This window comes from Monopterus albus, unplaced genomic scaffold, assembly GCF_001952655.1.
Source record: "Monopterus albus unplaced genomic scaffold, M_albus_1.0 scaffold103.1, whole genome shotgun sequence".
Classification (NCBI taxonomy): Eukaryota; Metazoa; Chordata; class Actinopteri; order Synbranchiformes; family Synbranchidae; genus Monopterus; species Monopterus albus.
Genome location: NW_018127983.1, coordinates 665,972 through 684,794, shown reverse-complemented (window position 1 = coordinate 684,794; position 18,823 = coordinate 665,972). Strand labels below are relative to the sequence as shown.

Here is an 18,823-nt window from a genome sequence, read left to right as displayed (position 1 = left end):
AAAGCAAAACGTAGGCAGCAACATGACAAATCCACCTGGGTAAAGCTACAGACTGAAGCAGTCTAAGACTTTGGAACCTCCATTGTTCCTCTGTGCTCTTACATTTTAAAGGAAAAATGTACTGTTAACCTTCTACTGTTTACTACGACTGTCACTACTTGACATAAACCTTTTAAAGCCTAAGCCTTTATCCCAGTGGTTCTTGCACAGATTGATAGGTTCTTGCTCAAGCAAGCAACTCTATTTTTTCAGTACAATGAAACTAGCAAATGTGCAAAGTTATACAAGAAGAACTCTGGACTTCATCTGCCTTACTTTTACTATCACCAAGCATAATATACGACAAATTTATGTAAGTGTTTTCAACTGCTAGGACCCAAGAGATGTCGCCTGAGAAAGCTTAAAACAACCAGTCATATCCTATCTGAAAGATGACATTTGGAACAAAAAGAGATAAGGTGGTTTCCCATCCATGGAGTTCATATCTTTTGTTATCTGGAATCATTTAGAGCCTGATTTTATTAGATAGAACAAAACACAACGCAGGACCTCCTGACTGGTTTATTGTTCTATGTCGAAATGAACATTTTATTTTGTTGACTCTGGGCATCTAATGCTTAAATTAAAGGGCAAATGAAAGTGCTTACATTTGTTTACACAACCATCTGGAAGAGAGGGTGACCAGCTTTTGAAAGTCTGTGTTTTAGTTTGATTTTTGACACAACTATAACTGCAGTCTGTCCTTTGCATGATTCATAGTTTCTTTCCTCCCAGAAAGAGTAGACAATTAAATACAGTTTCTTTCAATAGTTTAGTGTATACTAAGAGTAGTGTGTATATGTATGAGTGCTCGCACACAGTATATGATGGACATATATGTCCACAGGCCATCCTGCGTCACGCTCCCTCTTCCAGGCCCCTGAGTTCTGCTAATGTTTAACAGAGCAGACCTGCCATGCAATCTTTCCCTCACAGGACCAAACGGTGCACAAAACAAAGGGATTGCATTCACCTCCTCTGTCTGAGGAAATATAAATTCCCAAGTCTAATATTATATTTCTAGAAAGGAGAGATAAAGGCTCCTTTTTATGTCACACAAACATACTGTGTATAAAAAAACTATACTGTACACAGCTGTTGAAACAAATGGACGAGGAATCCCACATGCATAAGCACAACCTTTTGAACAACAGTACAGTCAACATGCCATACTGACAATGTCTTAACCAAAGAGTCCATGGATATATAATAAAAAACTGCTTTCTGATACAAACTAAGTGTAGTGGTGTGAAGATTCTTCTATCAATAAAGCTAACATTACTGTTGTGTAGAGGTGATGACCATTGTTTTCTAATGTTGTAGCATATGTGTGGGTTCAGAGCAGAGAGTGTGTGAAATTTCTCTTCATGTGAGTGAGTCAACCTGTTTTCACAATTGCATTGAATTTTTCATTTCTGTTATTTCATCAGCTGAGCACAAATGAAGAGCAGATCTTTTGGCAGAGGTGACTACAGCCCTGGCAGACCTATTGTATGTGCCAACATAATGAACCAAATGTCAAATAATTGCCTTATATGGAACTAAACTATGATGGATACAAAACCCCTAAATACATGTATAATTCCAGTGAGAATATGTCATTTAAAAAGAGAAATCTGTTTATCAAGAGGCCAGGAATAATGTCCTCAGACCCTGGGGGGATTGACCCAAATATGTATTATTGTTTCATCTCTCTGTACGCTGATTTAAAATACACTCTGAAGTGATATTTTTGGTGGCTGTTTTGGGGATCTACATTCTTGGGGCTTACATAGAACCACCAATGTGGCCATGTAAGGAAATTTCAGCCATGAAGGTTTAACAGGCCCTTTCAACGTGACACTAAGGCCTATTTTATGTAAGAAACATCAACAGGAACGTGTCTTGGCCTTGTGTATTTTTTTCCAAAACTACTATCCTTGCACCTGTTATTTGCTCACTTTTCTTTGCTGGCCACTCTTGAAAACCCATAAAACCTAAACAAAGTGACTTCTTAAAAAGGAGCCAATACCAATATTGTGATAAAGGGTGCTAAAATCAGACTTGCTAAATGAAATCCTGTTCAGTAAACACTTACAAATGGTGACTAGGGTTTTAAACTGTTTGTAATACTGTAAGCATTTTGATATCTGTCTGTATTGCTGCTAAATTCACAGCTATCAGGAGGATGATTTACTTCTCCGATCATCCAGCAGTGTTAAAACTGTGAGCTTCTTCCAAAATGTAAACTCAAACAGTGGCATTGTGTGACACTGTTGTATTTTCTGAAGGCCTCAGGTCCTAAAGTCAAACATCCTGGCTCTGCTCATGAAAGACATCCATGGAGAACGCATCAGCCACAGGGCAAAAGGTCACTGGCATAGCGGATCACCAGTCACACATGAACGAGAACAGGGCACTTCTATGCAACGGTCAACTCAAAAGGCTGCTGGGAGTGCACTTCCTCTCAGGGGTTGGCTGGGGTCACCAAACTGGGGATGAAGGGGAAGGTCTTGGCATCTAATGGGCAGATTGTGTGTCGTTTCCTGTGAGTACCCGCTAAACCCAACAAGGGGAATTTCCAACTCGTCTCCAGCCATTGTACTGAGATTATTTGCTGACCACTCCACAGCCCCCAAAACATTCAAAGGCAGGAAAGAGAAGAGCTCCTGCTGCTGACCAACAGGATATATTTACAGTAGAGGAGTCAATATGTTATTGTGAACTGGTTTCTGTCAGCAGCAGGATGTTTGGCAATCCTGGCAGCACATTTCTGGCACTGAGACCCTTGGACATTCCTTTGCATCTTGTTTTTATTCATGCACAGAGGTGAGCTGGGACTGTAGCGCAACAGGTAAAACACCTACCTGTGTGTGAGTAGATAAACCACAGGGCCCCGGTCAACAGAGCCCCAATCACAAAGGCTGCAAAGGCGATTCCCACTACTGTCGGCGTGCCCAGTATGTACAAGGTGGCTGCGGGTAAAAGCAGCACATAGTTCATACATGTTGAGAAGATGACAACTTGGACATATTTAAAACCTTTTAAACACAAATTTTACAGATCTCCCTAGTTGTAAAAATATTATTAAATCACAGGAACAAATTGTGTAAAATATATAAATGGTCAATAATTTCAGAAATTATTTAAACTCATCTAATTATTAAAAAGTATAATTTTATCATTTACATGACACCTAGGTCTTTTAGCTGATAGCAGAAAAATGACAGGCTATAGGAATTTTTATGTTGAACTGCTCTCTTTCAGCTTATTTTTATTTCATGTCACTTTCACAGCAGTGGAGTCGTCACCAGTCACTGTCCCTTCATCTTTCGGCAAATATTATGGCCTCTGTCTCTGTTACGCTAGCAAGTTCAACAACTGATACCAAATTCAGGCAGTTAGTTTGTGTTAGCTACAGCAGCAACAAAAACTAAAGTTGAATTTACCAGCTAGAGAATACTGTTGTAGATAAACAGAACATTGGCACAGTAAATAACCTCTTTTTTGGCTGCAATGGTTAGCCAGTTACTTAGCCAGCTAGCTTGTTAGCCGGCTAACTAGCCAGGCAGGTTTGTGATCTTGAATCATCAAGTTAAAGAGCCTGTGTTAATGGCAGTGCTGTGGTAATGTACAGTGTTGTAACTGTACATTAGCGTAGAGAAAACACTAGTCACAGAGAAGAAATCTGCAAAGAGCAAAAAGGCAGAAATTTTTTCTCTTTAGCTAATCTGATACAAAGTAAAAGTAGACTTTTGAGAAATGGCATTTTAAAACAATTTTTTTTCTATCAAAATGAAAATTAAATAATATAATTGAGGTTTGTGTTTAAATGATGTATTAAACTGCTATTTGTTGTCATTTACATATTTTACATAATTATTTCATGTGATATTTCTGTGGGCTTCCATAAAATTCACATTCACTGCAAACATGAAAATAGAGTATAAAGACAAAGAAATACAAATAATGAGAATAATATAGTGTGACACTTTTGTAAGACAACTTACTGTCATTAGAAGGGTCATATGGGCTCTGGGGTGGTTTGTGCATAGGAGTATCTGCAAAATAAAATTCCATCTAATTTAAAGGGAAGTTGACCCTCAGGTACAATGACATTCACATTTTCAATTAATTAAAGAAAAAAAAAGTTAGCCTGCAGCCACAGGCCAGAGGATCAGCAGATTGCTGATACTGCAGCAATTTTCTGTGGAATGTGATATAGAAACCTGCAGCAGGAAAATGCTGAAAGAGCAGCTATTCTGTAAGATGACCGTGCCCTATAGGATGAACCTGCTGAGTCTGAGCAGTTCTGCTTACTCATTTATTTCAAGCTATCTGGAATGCATTCAAAAGTGGAATTAGCTGTAATCATGTCTTAACAAACAATACAAAGACACTTGTGTATGGGCAAATTCAAGAGGAAAACCTGGTGCATGTCCAAGACTCCGGCACAATGGGTGCTATTTTTGGAAGGAACACCTTTGAGTTTCCATCTCACATATTGGGTGATGACAGATCATCAGAGAAGACTTTCATTACAGAGGGGATGATGGCCAGAGGACATCCTCTCTGCCACCCTCCACCTCCACCCTACCATTCCAATTGCAACTAGTTATGCTAAGAATGCAGAGCAGAGCCAGTAGCATAAGAGATGCTCAGCACACACTAAATTTAAAGGACTGCAGAGGAATGTTTCCTGTAAACTTGACTTAAAAATGTATATGGCTCTAGTCTAAGGTTTTTCATCTGGACACTCAATGTACTTTATCAAATTTTCTATCTATCTATCTATCTATCTATCTATCTATCTATCTATCTATCTATCTAATCTAATCTAATCTAATCTAATTGTCTTGGTGTCTATGGGGAACTTTAGTTTCCTACTTTAACAGAACCAGATGACACTCTATAAGTTAAACACGTGATTTGTGTTTGCAACTTTCAGCTGTTCACAAAGAACAACCGTGATATCTCTATGAACATCATTTGTTTATATAAGTTTGCTTGCTATGGAAAGAAAGAGTAATCCTGTGTAATGATTTGTTTTTGTTAAATTCTGACATCTCACGTTGAGCAGAAACCACTGCTGTCACCTCTGCAACACTCCTGACACAGGCTCCATAGTTACCAAACTGACTGCGGTTGGCTGTGACAGGTCTAGTTTTTTTAGTGTAATCATCTCAGATACATACAGTATAAGGCCATTAGCACCATATACTGTACCACTGGAATTCTACAGTACTCTCGCAGGATTCTTATGGTGGAACCACTTGCAAAGGTTTCTCATCAGTATATATATGTGATGGAAAAAATTAGGAGTGGAAAAATATTTTTCAATGCTTAATATTTTTCCTACTATTTTTAATGGCCACAATCTGGAGAGACACAAAACCTAACTCATGCACAATTAGATAATCCTTTTCTTTTGTGGTTTAAAATAATATGTTGTGAGTTTTATGGTAATTTTAATGAAGTGAGCTACTTGATACCCAGCTGGTAAATACAGCAGCCCATGAGGAGAACAAAATGTACTGTGCAGGCAATACAGAGATCATCAACTTAAGATAAACAATCTGAAGAGCCAACACATTCACTTTTAGAGCATATAATATGCAGTGCACTTTCAGCTTGTCCATTAATATTACTCTTAACACAATGACCTTGATATTAGATTTTTTCTTCTATTACTCTTTGCAAACTTAAATTCAAGTAATAATACTTGTACTGGTGTAATGATATACTGTAATCTACACTGCCAACCTTACAAATAAATGATACTGTTCAGCTCCATAAAAAAAGGGGATACAACATATTGATGTTGTGAAGCAATACATCTATTTTTGATGGCAGGGTTTTGAGGCTGTTATGTTTTTCCATGTACCAAGTTGGCCACAAGTGGCTCCCTTTAATTTGTTGATCCAATCTTTGGGATGCTGTCCAGTGCACAACTGCGACCCTTACAAAAGCAGCTTGTTTTGTTTGACATCTGAGCATAAAAGATGTCTCTGGGTAAAAAACCAGATCTTTGAAAATGATAGCCAATACCACCCCCGCTATGTTTATTGCATTTGATTGTTTACGTAATCTCCTCCATAAAAACATGCCACACTGGCATAGTGGTGTATCCTGCTGTCTACTTTGTACTAGCTTAACTTTCTCATTCACTCATCACTGCACATTCTAGGGTCTCCAATATCCTTATATGATACTTTAAAAAAACGAATCTCTTGGTTTGTATACACAATGTCAGAACATAATGACAGTGCAGTATCCCAGAAGGGAAGAGCTAGATATTTACATCTGGAACCAGTGAAATTTTGGAATATAAAAACAAACGTATTTAGATATGTCCTACATAATACATACACATGTTCCTGTCAATTGTTTCAGCTCAAACTGACTGGGATATTTTACAGCTTGGAATTTGACTAGCCACCTAAGATGCTACTTCAAAGTTTCTGGCATATCACTCACTCCTGCCTCCTTGTAGGATGAGTGTTTACCGCCTAAGCTCTTTTACAGTAATACCATCTTTGTATCAAACTCATGAGTCAATAAAGTTGACTCATACACATTTTAGGTCATAATTAGAAAAGTGTGATGGTGGTGCTCCCAGGTCCCCCTCCTCCAGGCTGCTCCCTCCCTCTGATCACACTCATAGCCTAAGATATAGCGAGTGAACGAATGAGTGACTAAACAAGTGATGATCGAGGAGCCTTTAGGGTCTGGCTGGGTTGCCAAAACCAACGAGAGGGCTACCCCTCCCTTCAAACACACAACTCCCTATCCACCATTCTAGTGGAAATGAGAGGCCACAGTGAAGGTCCTAAGTGGAAACAACTGGAACTTGGTGCTGTATGACTTCTCTTTTTCCACCGATTCCTCTGCATGGAATGGTCCAGAGCAACAGAACTGGGCCTCAGTGTTAGCACACTCCCCTTTATTGCAATGAGCCACACGCTAATATGTATACAGTACACACCCCAAAACACACACACACTCTCTTACTTGTGTACAGACATTTAATGTAAACAGACATATGTGCACACACACTAAGCGTGCATATGCATGCACCAGCATACACAAACCACACCACATTTAATGATGACCAGATGTGGGGAAATGATGTGCAGTGTTTTGTGGTTTGCGGTGCTGGGCTGAGCTTTCTCTGGCTCCTACAACCTCATACTGGCTTTTCCCTTTACTCCAGGTTGCTTATCACATTCTATATACTCAGTCATGGAAATCAGGCCTCAAAACATAACTAGCAAAAGGTCTTAAATCAGTTTTCATTTCCTCTTACTAACCTGTTATGCCTAGTTGAACAGATCCGTCCACGACAACCAGCGGCTTGGTAGACGTCTTCCTGTTCATCATCATCTTGAGGATATTGTTCGCAGTCAGAGAGTCACAGGTCTCACTTGGTTGTAAGCACTGTGTGGGTAGAATTTGAGAAAACAGGACACAGGAATTAAAAAATTTATAGTGAAGAAATCCTACAGAGAACAAACTTTATGCTGTAAAAGCCATTTACTCCCAGCAATTTTCTACAAAAGCAGTTTTGTTTTTGCGAGAAAAAAAATTTGCTGCACATTTCTCAGTCTCAAGTAAATGCCCTCTGTCATACCCTACCCAAAGTATAAACCTGTAAATTAAACAAATGGCTCATTGGCCTCATTCAGCTCATGATCATAATCAGAGCACAACAATTAGCTTAACAATCACAAGTCAGCCACTAGTCTAGCATGACCTTTTTCAGGCCAAAAGAAGTCCAGAGGAAAGAGCTTTTAAGAGACTGTATGAGCTGGACACATAGCACAGTAAGAGGAAAATAAAAATGATGGCTAAGATGGACGATTATTTTGTTCTGCAGCTGGATACATGGCAGACCTTGCTTTGATCCATGTATCCTGCTTAGCCACTAGACCTGATACTAGCTCAAGTCAGCCAGAGTAAAGTTGCTGCACTGCAACACAAGCGTCTTCTCAAACTAACTTTGCGTGGCTCTGGAAAGACTGAAACAACCTTAACGCTCTGTACAGTAAAGTCATTAAACATGCAAAAAGAATAAGAGTAAGACTATAATGCATACCGGCGCTAGTCTGTGGTTGGTCTGAGCTCTCTTGGTGCACAAAGACATCTCACAGTGCAGGAAGAGTAGGGACATGTTGAACCTTGAGTTGAAGGTGAAGCTGAAACTTTTCCTCTCCATCTGTGTGTGAGGGACAGGGAAGTCCCTCTGAGGATAGAACCGGACAGAGCCATCTGTGGGACAGACCGTCTCAATGAGGCTGTAGTCTGAGGCTACGCTGGGATTTGAGTTGGGAGAAAGGAAGCACGATATGATGGTGACCCCAAGATCCGGATCTGATGCAGTTGATGTGACCTGAAGCACATGAGAGAAAAGAAAAACAATTACTCTTCAGATAGATGGACATGGAACTGTCTTTCGTCATGAAAAGCCTCCATGTAAGACTGAACTCATGAAGGATGAATGAAAGTGCAATTTGCAAGAACACAATGCTACTCTGATAAGACCAGCTGAGTTGCCTTTTTGCTTTCTTAGTAAATATGAGTCTATAGCTAGGAGACACTTGAGCTTAACTTGGCATGAGGACTTGAAGCAGGGGGATCTGGCTAGTCGATCTGATTCCAGGAAGTCAATACTCCTAGCAAAGAAATGGTCTGGTAAATAAACTCATAATACCTTGTATTGTAGCTTAAATCGAGTTTAACTCTCATTTAGTGCTTTTAATCATTAAAATGTCAACATGTATTTTAAATTTTTTGTTAATAATATTTTAAAATGAAAAGCAAGGACAAAGGTCTTTTGGGAAAACATCCGAAATGCTCCTTAATTAACAGCAGCTGCCCCGCTGCCAGAGCACTGATGTGACACCACAGGGACCAAGACGCAAAGTAAACAAACTTGTAATGTAGAGGACAAGTCATGGGGTAGACAGCATGTTGGATATCGCATGGTATATAATTAATGCACACTATGGGATGCCATTATAAAACCAAATAATAAAAAATGTAATTTCTCCCTTATGGTTTCTGATTTTGATAGATTTACAGTGATGTACAGAGCAAAGATATAGGTTGTAACAGACAAAAATGCATTTCATTTCAGGTAGGCTTACTGTAAACAAGAAACAAGGTATAACATGTTAATTAGAGGTGCTTGTAGACTGAGTTTTTTTTTTTCCTTTGGTCAGAGCCAGGCTAGCAGTTTCCCCCACCTACTTCGAGACTTTATGCTAACCTAAGCAAACTATCTCCTGGGTGCTTCACAGGTGTCTATCCTCTGTCTTCTCATGTAACTACCAACTAGAAGGCAAATAGATGTATTTCCAAAAATCACAACTGTTCCTAGCTGCGTCAATTAATACTTTTATATTAACAATATATAGACAGTGCCGAGGATAGAGTTAGGTGGAAACAGATGATTCGCTGTGGCGACCCCTGACGGGAACAGCTGAAAGAAGAAGAAGATCAAATGACTAATGTGAAAGAAGTTGAACATAGTCACAAACCCTGTTCTTGTCAGCTCAACAAAGGCTTTAAGCAGCTTTCAGCTCATTCTTTGGGTTTTACTGCTGCAACATTAATGTTAAGCTCCCGTTCACCACTCTCTTTAGCCCTGTTTCCAGAAGCAGCTGGAAGTGATGTTTTCAGCAAAAAGGCTATCTGGTGAGCATAGCAGAGCATCTAGCAGATAAAGAGCCAGATATTTTTCTCAAAAGTTGGCAGAAACACAAATGGAACTGAATGAAGAGTGAGTATTAATCATCTGATCATCATGTTGACACAAAAATGACTTCCAATGGCTGTCTGCAGATTGTGTTAATAGGCAATATCAACTGCACCCAAAGGTGCAAAAAAAAAAAAAACTTTAATTTGCTCTTTTCAGCCTGTTTTTACCAGAAAATTGAGCAGGAAAACATCAAGTCAGGAAGAAAATCAAGAAACTGTAAAATGATAGCTGTTTGATTCAGGATGGATGATGTGTATCATATTCATCCCTGCTCACTAGAAAATTTGTCAAAATGTAGCTCCCACAGTGAGTGTCTGGAAACCACAGTGAGGACCACTGTCTTGATATTGACACAAAGGCAGAAACGCATACAAATGTCTTTAAGTAGTATTTCAATCTCAGTTATGATGGTAGTAATATCTTCCCGTCTGTAACCACAAGACAGTCCACTGCTCCCCCTTTTAGCTAGTCAGTGATGGTATCCTCATTAGAAAGGTTTGGCTGAAAAACAGGCGTAGACACATAAAAACATTTGAATCATGCAGATTAAGGTTTATAATGTATATTGTCAACAATGTATTATACTATATGTGAACAATCAGGGAGAAGTATGTCTTAAATAAACAAAAAGACATTTTACTACTAGCAAAATACTGTACACTTGTGCACCTTTTGGCCATAGCCTCAGGTCGTGTTTCAGCTCAGTGTGAGTCCTGACGAGAAGGTTACGCCATAGGCTCATACACAGAAAACTCTTTGTAACCCGCTGGCTGTCAGAGAACCATCTCCTGCTGATATCATCATATTGTAAATCATATGTTCAAAGGACCTCAGAGTATGAGCCCTTGCCATCTCTTACATGGCCTCCCATAATTACTCTTGCAAAACAAGGATTTGCAGCCAGAAAGACACACTGAAGGAGATCCACTGAATGTGAGGGGTAGACGTGAGGGTTAGCTTTGTAACCCCAACTAGACAAAGCACAAAGGGACCTTGTGGAGAAGAGTTAAAATCCCAGACAAAGTACTCTCAGCATAGTTTTCTCTGTTTTTATGAAAGCATAAAATTTAGAGACAAAAATACAAGTTACACAGGGCAACGGTGCATTGCTCTGCAAAGCACACCTGACACTGAAATAAGAATGTTAGAAATGCAAAGCATACCTCCACAAAGACCTGTTGATTTTGTGACACAGTGAAGAAGGCCTGGTGAGAGGGACTGTTGGATGACAATGTGTTGTATAACTCCATACTGAACGTCATGTTGCTGAGCGGTTTGCTGGCTGGTGCCGGTACAATCCTGGGAAGTGTTTCTGAGGTTTCCTGGTTCTTTCTGTATGTGCAATTGAACTATGAGGGAATAAGACAAAGCCAACACAAATGTCAGCAGGGAGCTGATATCAGATTCTATTGCTGAGCGCTCCCACCATACATGAATGTGTCTTAGTGAGTGACCACATCAAAATGAATCAGAAAACAGGGAGGGAACCTAAGAGATACTGTATAAACAAGAACAATAAGTGGGAGACTAGGAATGAATGAGAGAGAGGAAAATAAGTCAGAGAATAGGGGACAGAATGGAAAATGGAGTTCACAAACAGGCACCATGCAAAGACAGAGAGATTTCAGGACCCAGTCTTAAGCAGCACCAAGGGACTGACTCTGGGAAATGGAGTTCCTTCCAACTGTGCATGATTCACAAAGAGATGTAGATAATCAGTGGTCTTAACTTGTCAACTTTCACCCAGCGCTGAAGTGCAGTTCTCACAGAGACAAAACCACAGTGAGTCCACTGTCTTACCACTACAATGGTCGAGTGCTCTGTAGGTTCTGTAAATGTCCTCTCTAACTCCACTGGGCCCCTCGGAAACTGCACGTCTCCAGATTCCAGATCCTCATAATCCAGCGGCCCACCACTCTCATCCTTGGTCTGAGCCTGACTTATCAAAACCTGCAATCCACAGAGGAGTCAGTGATTTACAAAACCTAAGCCACAGGTTAGCAAGTGAAAAGAAAACTTCGACAAAAATCATTTCAAGACTTTTTTTAACAGATCTAGTTGCAAGTAGTGGGTTCAGAAACTGGAATCTTTGAATGTGTCGCCAAAACATTCTGTAATCAATAAGAAAGAAAAACAACAAGTAAAACAAATGATCTTTGATGTGTGGGGGGACCTTGACAATTAAAATGAATCTTTTTTTACCACAGGTCTGAGGTTATCCCTGCATCCCAGTGCTAACACAAAGGATGACCTTGGACATGTGCCCAGGTTTTCAATCAGCAACAGACAGAAAATGTATTGTTCCAGTTTGTTCCCCCATAACAGACTGCTAAAGGTCGGCTAGGAAAGTGGTCCATCCCTGCTTGTTAGAACAAACACAATGAATGAATGCATTCCATAATAATGAAGATAACTAGGGGTTTCAAATGTGAATGTTGAATCCCATAAAAGCACGCAAGCATTTACCATTACATGGAAAGGTCATAACAAGAATTTGATTCGTGTAATTACATATAAAAATGCAGTGACACTGCAGCAATAGTGTAGTTTTCTGTTTTCCATTCATACACAAAAGAGGTTAAAGCTGATTTTGAACACATCTGTGGAAACACAGTGTAGATGTCAAGTTTCTGACAGGGCATGTCCCATGGCAGTCACTGACTGGCATTTGAGAACTGGCGTTGCAAGAAGACACGCTGTCAGCTCCTGTGGTGAGCGGCTTGCTCATGTGCCATTAGTAACTTCAGTGTGTTAGTTCCACATGAGCCCTTTCCATCCTAACAGTCCCAGTTGTCTTATCAAAAAATATTTTTAATTTTAGTTTGGCTTTAAAAACATTCTTTGTATATTTGTCAGGCCACTTTCATATTTGTTTGTTAAGCAGTTTTATAGGTGTGACTCCTTCTAAACTACAATGTAATGACAGGTATTATACTTACAGAGTTGATGTACAGGACCATTGGCACACCCTCCATGGAATATACAATGGTCTGACAGCCAGTTAGATTAGTTTCCAGTGTATAGTGGGTGGCATTGACCGTTGCTTTGCATTTTGGGTCTTGGAGTGTGAGGTTGGCATGAGTAAACCCGTTTGCCTGTGGAAACATAAAAAAATGGCAAACCTGATAAGATCAGAAAACCTTTACTTTATTAGTGAATTTTCAGAATAGTTAAAAAAAATTCAAAGCAGTTGTGTGAGACTTTTAGTTCCCAGGAAGAAACAAGGCCCACAAGGTGGTTCTAGCTTCTCCTAATTACAGTCTAGGCTAGTTTCCATTCTGTGATGTGGGTTGAGTGAGCTGTCCCCATGCACAGATGTTGGGAATCGTCCTGCTTGTTTCGATGTCAGCCTGTGTATACCAGGGACACTGGTGAAAAACTGTAAAATAAGGGCAGCATTTCTTATTCTACTTCAAATTATTTTACTTTTATAGACCTGAAACCTCCTGTAACCACTTTATGTTAGTTATGAATGTCAAACCTATTCACTATGGTAGCTCACAAATGATCTACAAGTAACTATTAGTGTGTTAGTTTGTTTGCTATCAATACACTGACCATCACGGTCATTAATAAATTGGATGTCTGCACACATTGGATGCTGTATGGATAAAACATCATTGCAGGTGTAGCTTAAGTATCAGCCTCTTAATTGGTACGGATGTTGGTATCCTCTTTTGGTTGTCCTCCATCAAGCCATTAAATAGGAAGAAAAACTGTATTGTATGTATTTGTCTGTCTTTTTATCAGAAGAGGGAAACAGCAGTCTGTTTCTGTGCTGTAAGGAACTGTTCAAGTAGATGGCAGAAAGGAAATGCATCCATTTAATTTATTAAAAAATTTGTCTTTGAGTTCTCCATGTCCAGACATCGGGTTGTCGGGGCCCCTGCCTTCGACTGCTGCCCAATCCACTGTGCACTGGCCCCTTACGGATCCTCCTGCAGGTGGTGGGCCCACGGGAGGACGTCCCCACGTCGCTTGTTCGGGCTAAGCCCGGCCGGGTCCCGTGAGGGGAGGCCCGGCCACCAGGCGCAACCCCGGGCCTGGCTCCAGGGTGGGGCCCCAGCTGCGCCATGCCGGGCGACGTCACGGTCCTTGATTTTAATCTATTCATAAAGGACTTTTGAACCACTCTTAGTCTGACCCGTCACCCAGGACCTGTTTGCCTTGGGAGACCCTACCAGGGACATATAGCCCCCCGACAACATAGCTCCTAGGATCACTCGGGTACTCAAACCACTCCACCACAATAAGGTGGCTGTTCAAGGAGGTGGAGGAGAGGAGCCAGCTGAGGTGGCTCAGGCATCTGTTTCGGATGCCTCCTGGTCGCCTTCCTAGGGAGGTGTTCTGGGCATGTCCCACCAGGAGGAGGCCCCTGGGAAGACCCAGGACACACCGGAGGGACTATGTCTCTCGGCTGGTCTGGGAACGCCTTGGCATTCCCCCGGAGGAGCTGGAGGAAGTGTCTGGAGAGAGGGAAGTCTGGGCATCTTTGCTTAGACTGCTGCCCCCTGCGACCCGGTCCCGGATAAGCGGAGGAAAATGGATGGATGGATGGATGGATTGTCTCTGAGTTGTGTTTTGTTTGAAAAAATGTTTATGTGTATGTACAGGTCTCTATTTATAAGTACTTTATCTCTTTTCCTAATGCACATTCCTTTGCTTGTTGATATGTACGTACAAACTGAGAGCCGATGTACCAGAGTCAAATTCCTCATGTGTCCAACACACCTAGCCAATAAAGCTGATTCTGATTCTAATGTTGCTTCATGACAGTGTGATTAAGCTAAACTATTAATTATCATCAAAAACTAGTGTTAGCGGCAGCAGGGTCTATGATGGGTAACAATCATGCTGTCCACTCACTTGTAAGCTCTCTTTGTCGATGCTAACCACCATCCTCGTGTCCTCACACTGCACACTGTAGCCAACACTCAGAGCGCCCTGCTGCTCCTCAGACTCTGTGCTCCCCCTGGCCAGGTTGTTGTGGGAGGAGCTACCCTGCAGGTAGTGCAGGCGTTCATACGCAGGGAAGGGAAATGGCAAACCGGTGTGTCGTGAAGCAGTTCCAACTCCTGGATCAGGACCGGAGTCAGGCAGGATGGAGCGCTCTTGAGGCTCCTGTTCATCTGGAAGTCACACATAGTCATAGCCTCGTGACGCTGATTTACAGGCAGGAAAATGAAACAGGACTACGACTATAAAACCATGTCAAGGTTTCACACTAGTTTCTTTATAAGGGAACTAAAATATTATGAAATGATAAGTTGTGAAAAATCTGGAGCAGCTGCACATTGTATTTTAGCAATAAAATAACTGAAAACAATTGTACTATTTCTGCTGCAGTATAAACTAAACTGTGTGGAGGATGTTTCTTCCATTTACCTGGCTCTCGAAGTCTGATACTGAAGTGGTTAGCCACAGGAGTACTGGTGTAAGATGTGACTGGACTATAGTTATGCTCCTCTGCCCACTTGATCAAGGCTTGTGGCCCAGATGGTAAGGGCTGCTTGGCGGATTTTGATACTTGCATTAGCTTGTCTGTATCTGAACTAACACCGATGGTATCAGAGGCCTGTGGACAAGAAAACAGACAAAAATAAATGCAGGTTTCTTGAAGGCCATATATTTAAGGCAATTTTTTATAAACTCAAGAAACAAAAGATATGATTTACTGTTCAGGAATTATCACAGGTCGTTAATTTCAAGTACAGCCCTGCACTCAGCCCGTCAAGTGTGACTCATGAAAATGAGTGTGAGGTAATGGGTGTGTTATAACTCGATCAACGCTGAAAAACCAACATGTTAGTTTGCTCAGAAGAGCTTGTGTCCTCCTGCCCTCCTGCATACCCTCCCTGTGTGAGGGAGGACGGATTCCTTCTCACAGCCATTTCCCACACTTTCACGTCTCTTGAGCAATGATGTGAAGAACCCAGTTTCTGACAGAAGTGAGGCCGTAGTTTTATGAGGCTCTCCCAAACACTGGTTGCACAAGCAAAGCATCCTGTGTACCACTGATGTCAAGTACTGTAAAAGTCACACTGTCAGCTACGTGGCCTTGTCTTTGGACTGACTATGCTTGTGGCTTAACGCAGAAGATAATGTGAAGCAGTACTTGTCAGTAGCTGCGTCTGTAGCAGGTTCTGGATTGGTGTAAACACAAACAAACCTAAAGTGGATTTTTCCACAAAAAACTGTGTTAAAACTCAAGGGTAACTATTTAAACACATATTCTCCTTTGATTTTAGCAGCTTGAGAACATGAACATGTTTTATATGTTGGAAATTTTCTGAACTAAAATATAGTCCATACTATGGTCAGAGAGGAGCAGTTATTCATTTGTAGTGTTAAAACACTGTAATCCTTTACTAAATGAGCTTACACTAAAGGAGAACCTGCTACAGACACTGGCGTTATTGGTATTATTGCCTATGTACTGTATAAAGACTGATACCACTGATCCTGAGTTTATGTACAATAATTGGTTTTTAAAAGGCTTATATAAACATGAATATAACCTTATTACTGAAACTGTACTTGATTTTCACCAAACAGTAGTAACTTGCCATTTATTTAAGGTAAAGTCTATGACCTAGAGCTACAACAATTACTTGCTCGATCAATTAGTCAGTGGAAAGGAAATTCAGCTGCAGCTGTTATATACCAAATAACAAGCACTGATGTTTACAGCATTGCTAGTGGCTTTGAGCTGCAGTGTTCAGAGCTCCATGCTAAAATCAGCAAGTTAACAGGTCCACCATGACAATATTAAGATCCTGAGTGGTGGATGAACAAACCAACCTACACATCTTTGGCTGCAGGAACTTGTGATAAACATTTGCCACTATTCTATTGCAAAATGATTAATGGGAAAAAATCAGTAGGTTAATCAACTATGAAAATACCAAAATGTGCAAGTTAGTAACAGTTTTGAATCTGTGTTGTCATTTGCAAGCCAGTAAATCCACAATGCATGGAGGAAACATGCTCTAAATTCCTAATCCAAACTGCTACACTGTGTGCTACCATAACAAATACACACAGTATCTGGTGGGCTGCTCTATTAAGTTTAACCGGCTTTGTCCTGACATTACACTCATATTCCCTGACTAAGTTTCTGTACAGCAATGACTAGGCAGCTGTACAAACACCCCATATCTGGAAAAAGTGCAGAGTCAGGGTTATAACATCCCTTTAGGAATATCACCATTGCACACAGGGAACACAGAACCTCTTGCACATTTTTACTGTTACAGAGCTAACACAAGGGTGCACAAAAGACAACAGCAAATGGATGGGTAGCATGGCTCGGCCACAGAGTATGTGCACATTGTCACTAGGCTCAGCAGAATTAGGGCAAAGAATTTAGGGAAATGTACAATACTGGTATATTTCTTTTGCTTTTACTGCACAGTTTTTTGTCTTTGGTTCTTCAAACCAGTTTTTAAATTCCATCCCTGAACAACTGCCAAGTCCCCATCAACATGATCTATGGTTAAACTATTCTTCCACAGTGTACATAGGTGTCATATTCTTAGGGTTCCTAATGGCTCACAGAGACTTGAGTAGCGCTAATGTAGATTTAATATCAAAACAGTATACTCGTGTTCAGCACTGATTTGAGTGAAACCATAATTCTAAGTAAAGGGCTGATATATTGCAGTAATTAACCTCTATTTCTCTTTTGTGTGGCAACAAGGCCTTAACAGCTTGCAGCTTAACAAAGCGCCTGAACCAAGTGCTGCTTATAACTCACATTACAACTGACGGGAAGCAGCTCAGACTCTACTTGCAGCTAAAGTGCTGAGCCTTGGCCCTGAAAATATGCAATACCCCCCCCTTATTCCTGCTCCTGTCTCTCTAAATGACAATCCCTGGAGCTGCCGCAATGAAGTTTCACAGCTCCTCTGAACCTGTTATCACCACCCTGTCCTGCAGTGGGGACCAGGCGCCAATTCAACGCCCATTCAGGTGTGACAAATTCAGTGGCCAGTGGTGCAAAGTAATGACATTTCATGACTTTTACACCACCGTGACAGATACCAGTGATGAAATCTGCAAAGGCAAAAAAGGCATCTGTGGATGGAAAGCTTTTGTCTGTTGTCACGCTGCTATCTTACCACCATGTTCAGGTTGCCTGTCACACCGTGGGCCTTGATGACCCAGTTGACAGACCTAGCGCACTTGAGCAGCAAGACAATGTCACGATGCACCGGGACAACATCTTCCAGAGGCTGTATATCCACTATGACATCCACCTGGAAAGCACTGCAGAAACGTAGGGAGAAAAAGAGTTCTGGGTGGTTAGAAGGATGTAGTGTTATCATGCCTCCTGTGTCTGGCCAATTAATTAAGGCTGGACGTGTTCCCAGAAAAAAGCAGACATATGCAATACAGACCAGATAGCACCAGAGCAAGATAGAGCACAGCTATCAACTCGTTCCCAGTTTTGTGGTCTTTTGGGTGTACAGAATAATCATTACCCTGCAGGAGTGAAGAGATTATCTGGCAAACTGGACTTTTAGACCCAGTTTTGAAATATCTTTCTCAAAAGAACCAGCCTTCATGTTAGTTTCCATCCAAAACAAGCTCTGCAGAGATTAGTGAGACCATCTTGACCTCAAAAATAAACTATGACAACATGTATTCTTGGCTTTTGACTGCTTTGGCTGCTCACCTGCTGGAATTTGGGGCTTGGAGCTCAATGATGTGGACTTCTTGGTCTAGGTCCAGCCCAGACATGACACAACCTTTTGATGCTTGTGGTTCCATGTAGCTGCCCAGGTAGTTCAGAGACAGGAACTTGGCATCGATCTTGCAAGTGTCAGAAAACACTGGATCTGAAAGAGGAGAGATGTTTGTGTTACTGCTCAGGGGTTCTGTAGGATATTTTGATCTCCCACAGGAAAAATACAGCTTTGTGTTACCTCTCCACCACAGAGAGGCCAAAGCACGAGGTCACCTACAGAACAGCACCCTGGGAGGAATTCTGTGTCCTGCTGACAGAGACCCCGATGGCTGTATGTTTGCTTTTTCCAGCTGAGA

At 41.1% G+C, this 18,823-nt stretch overlaps 1 protein-coding gene across 1 annotated transcript in view; it reads right to left on the bottom strand.

Annotated features, from left to right (window-relative positions):
* tgfbr3 (transforming growth factor, beta receptor III) overlaps positions 1-18,823 on the bottom strand; it is a 79,685-nt gene that overhangs the window by 1,447 nt on the left and 59,415 nt on the right. Inside the window, exons 6-16 of the mRNA XM_020610027.1 lie at positions 18,456-18,618; positions 17,899-18,046; positions 15,164-15,353; positions 14,645-14,907; positions 12,718-12,873; positions 11,579-11,728; positions 10,942-11,127; positions 8,114-8,407; positions 7,329-7,455; positions 4,029-4,079; positions 2,886-2,993 (exon numbers count right to left, since the gene is read on the bottom strand). Of these exons, the coding sequence (XP_020465683.1) occupies positions 2,886-2,993; positions 4,029-4,079; positions 7,329-7,455; positions 8,114-8,407; positions 10,942-11,127; positions 11,579-11,728; positions 12,718-12,873; positions 14,645-14,907; positions 15,164-15,353; positions 17,899-18,046; positions 18,456-18,618 (1,836 nt within the window). The remainder of the gene's footprint in view (positions 1-2,885; positions 2,994-4,028; positions 4,080-7,328; positions 7,456-8,113; positions 8,408-10,941; positions 11,128-11,578; positions 11,729-12,717; positions 12,874-14,644; positions 14,908-15,163; positions 15,354-17,898; positions 18,047-18,455; positions 18,619-18,823) is intronic.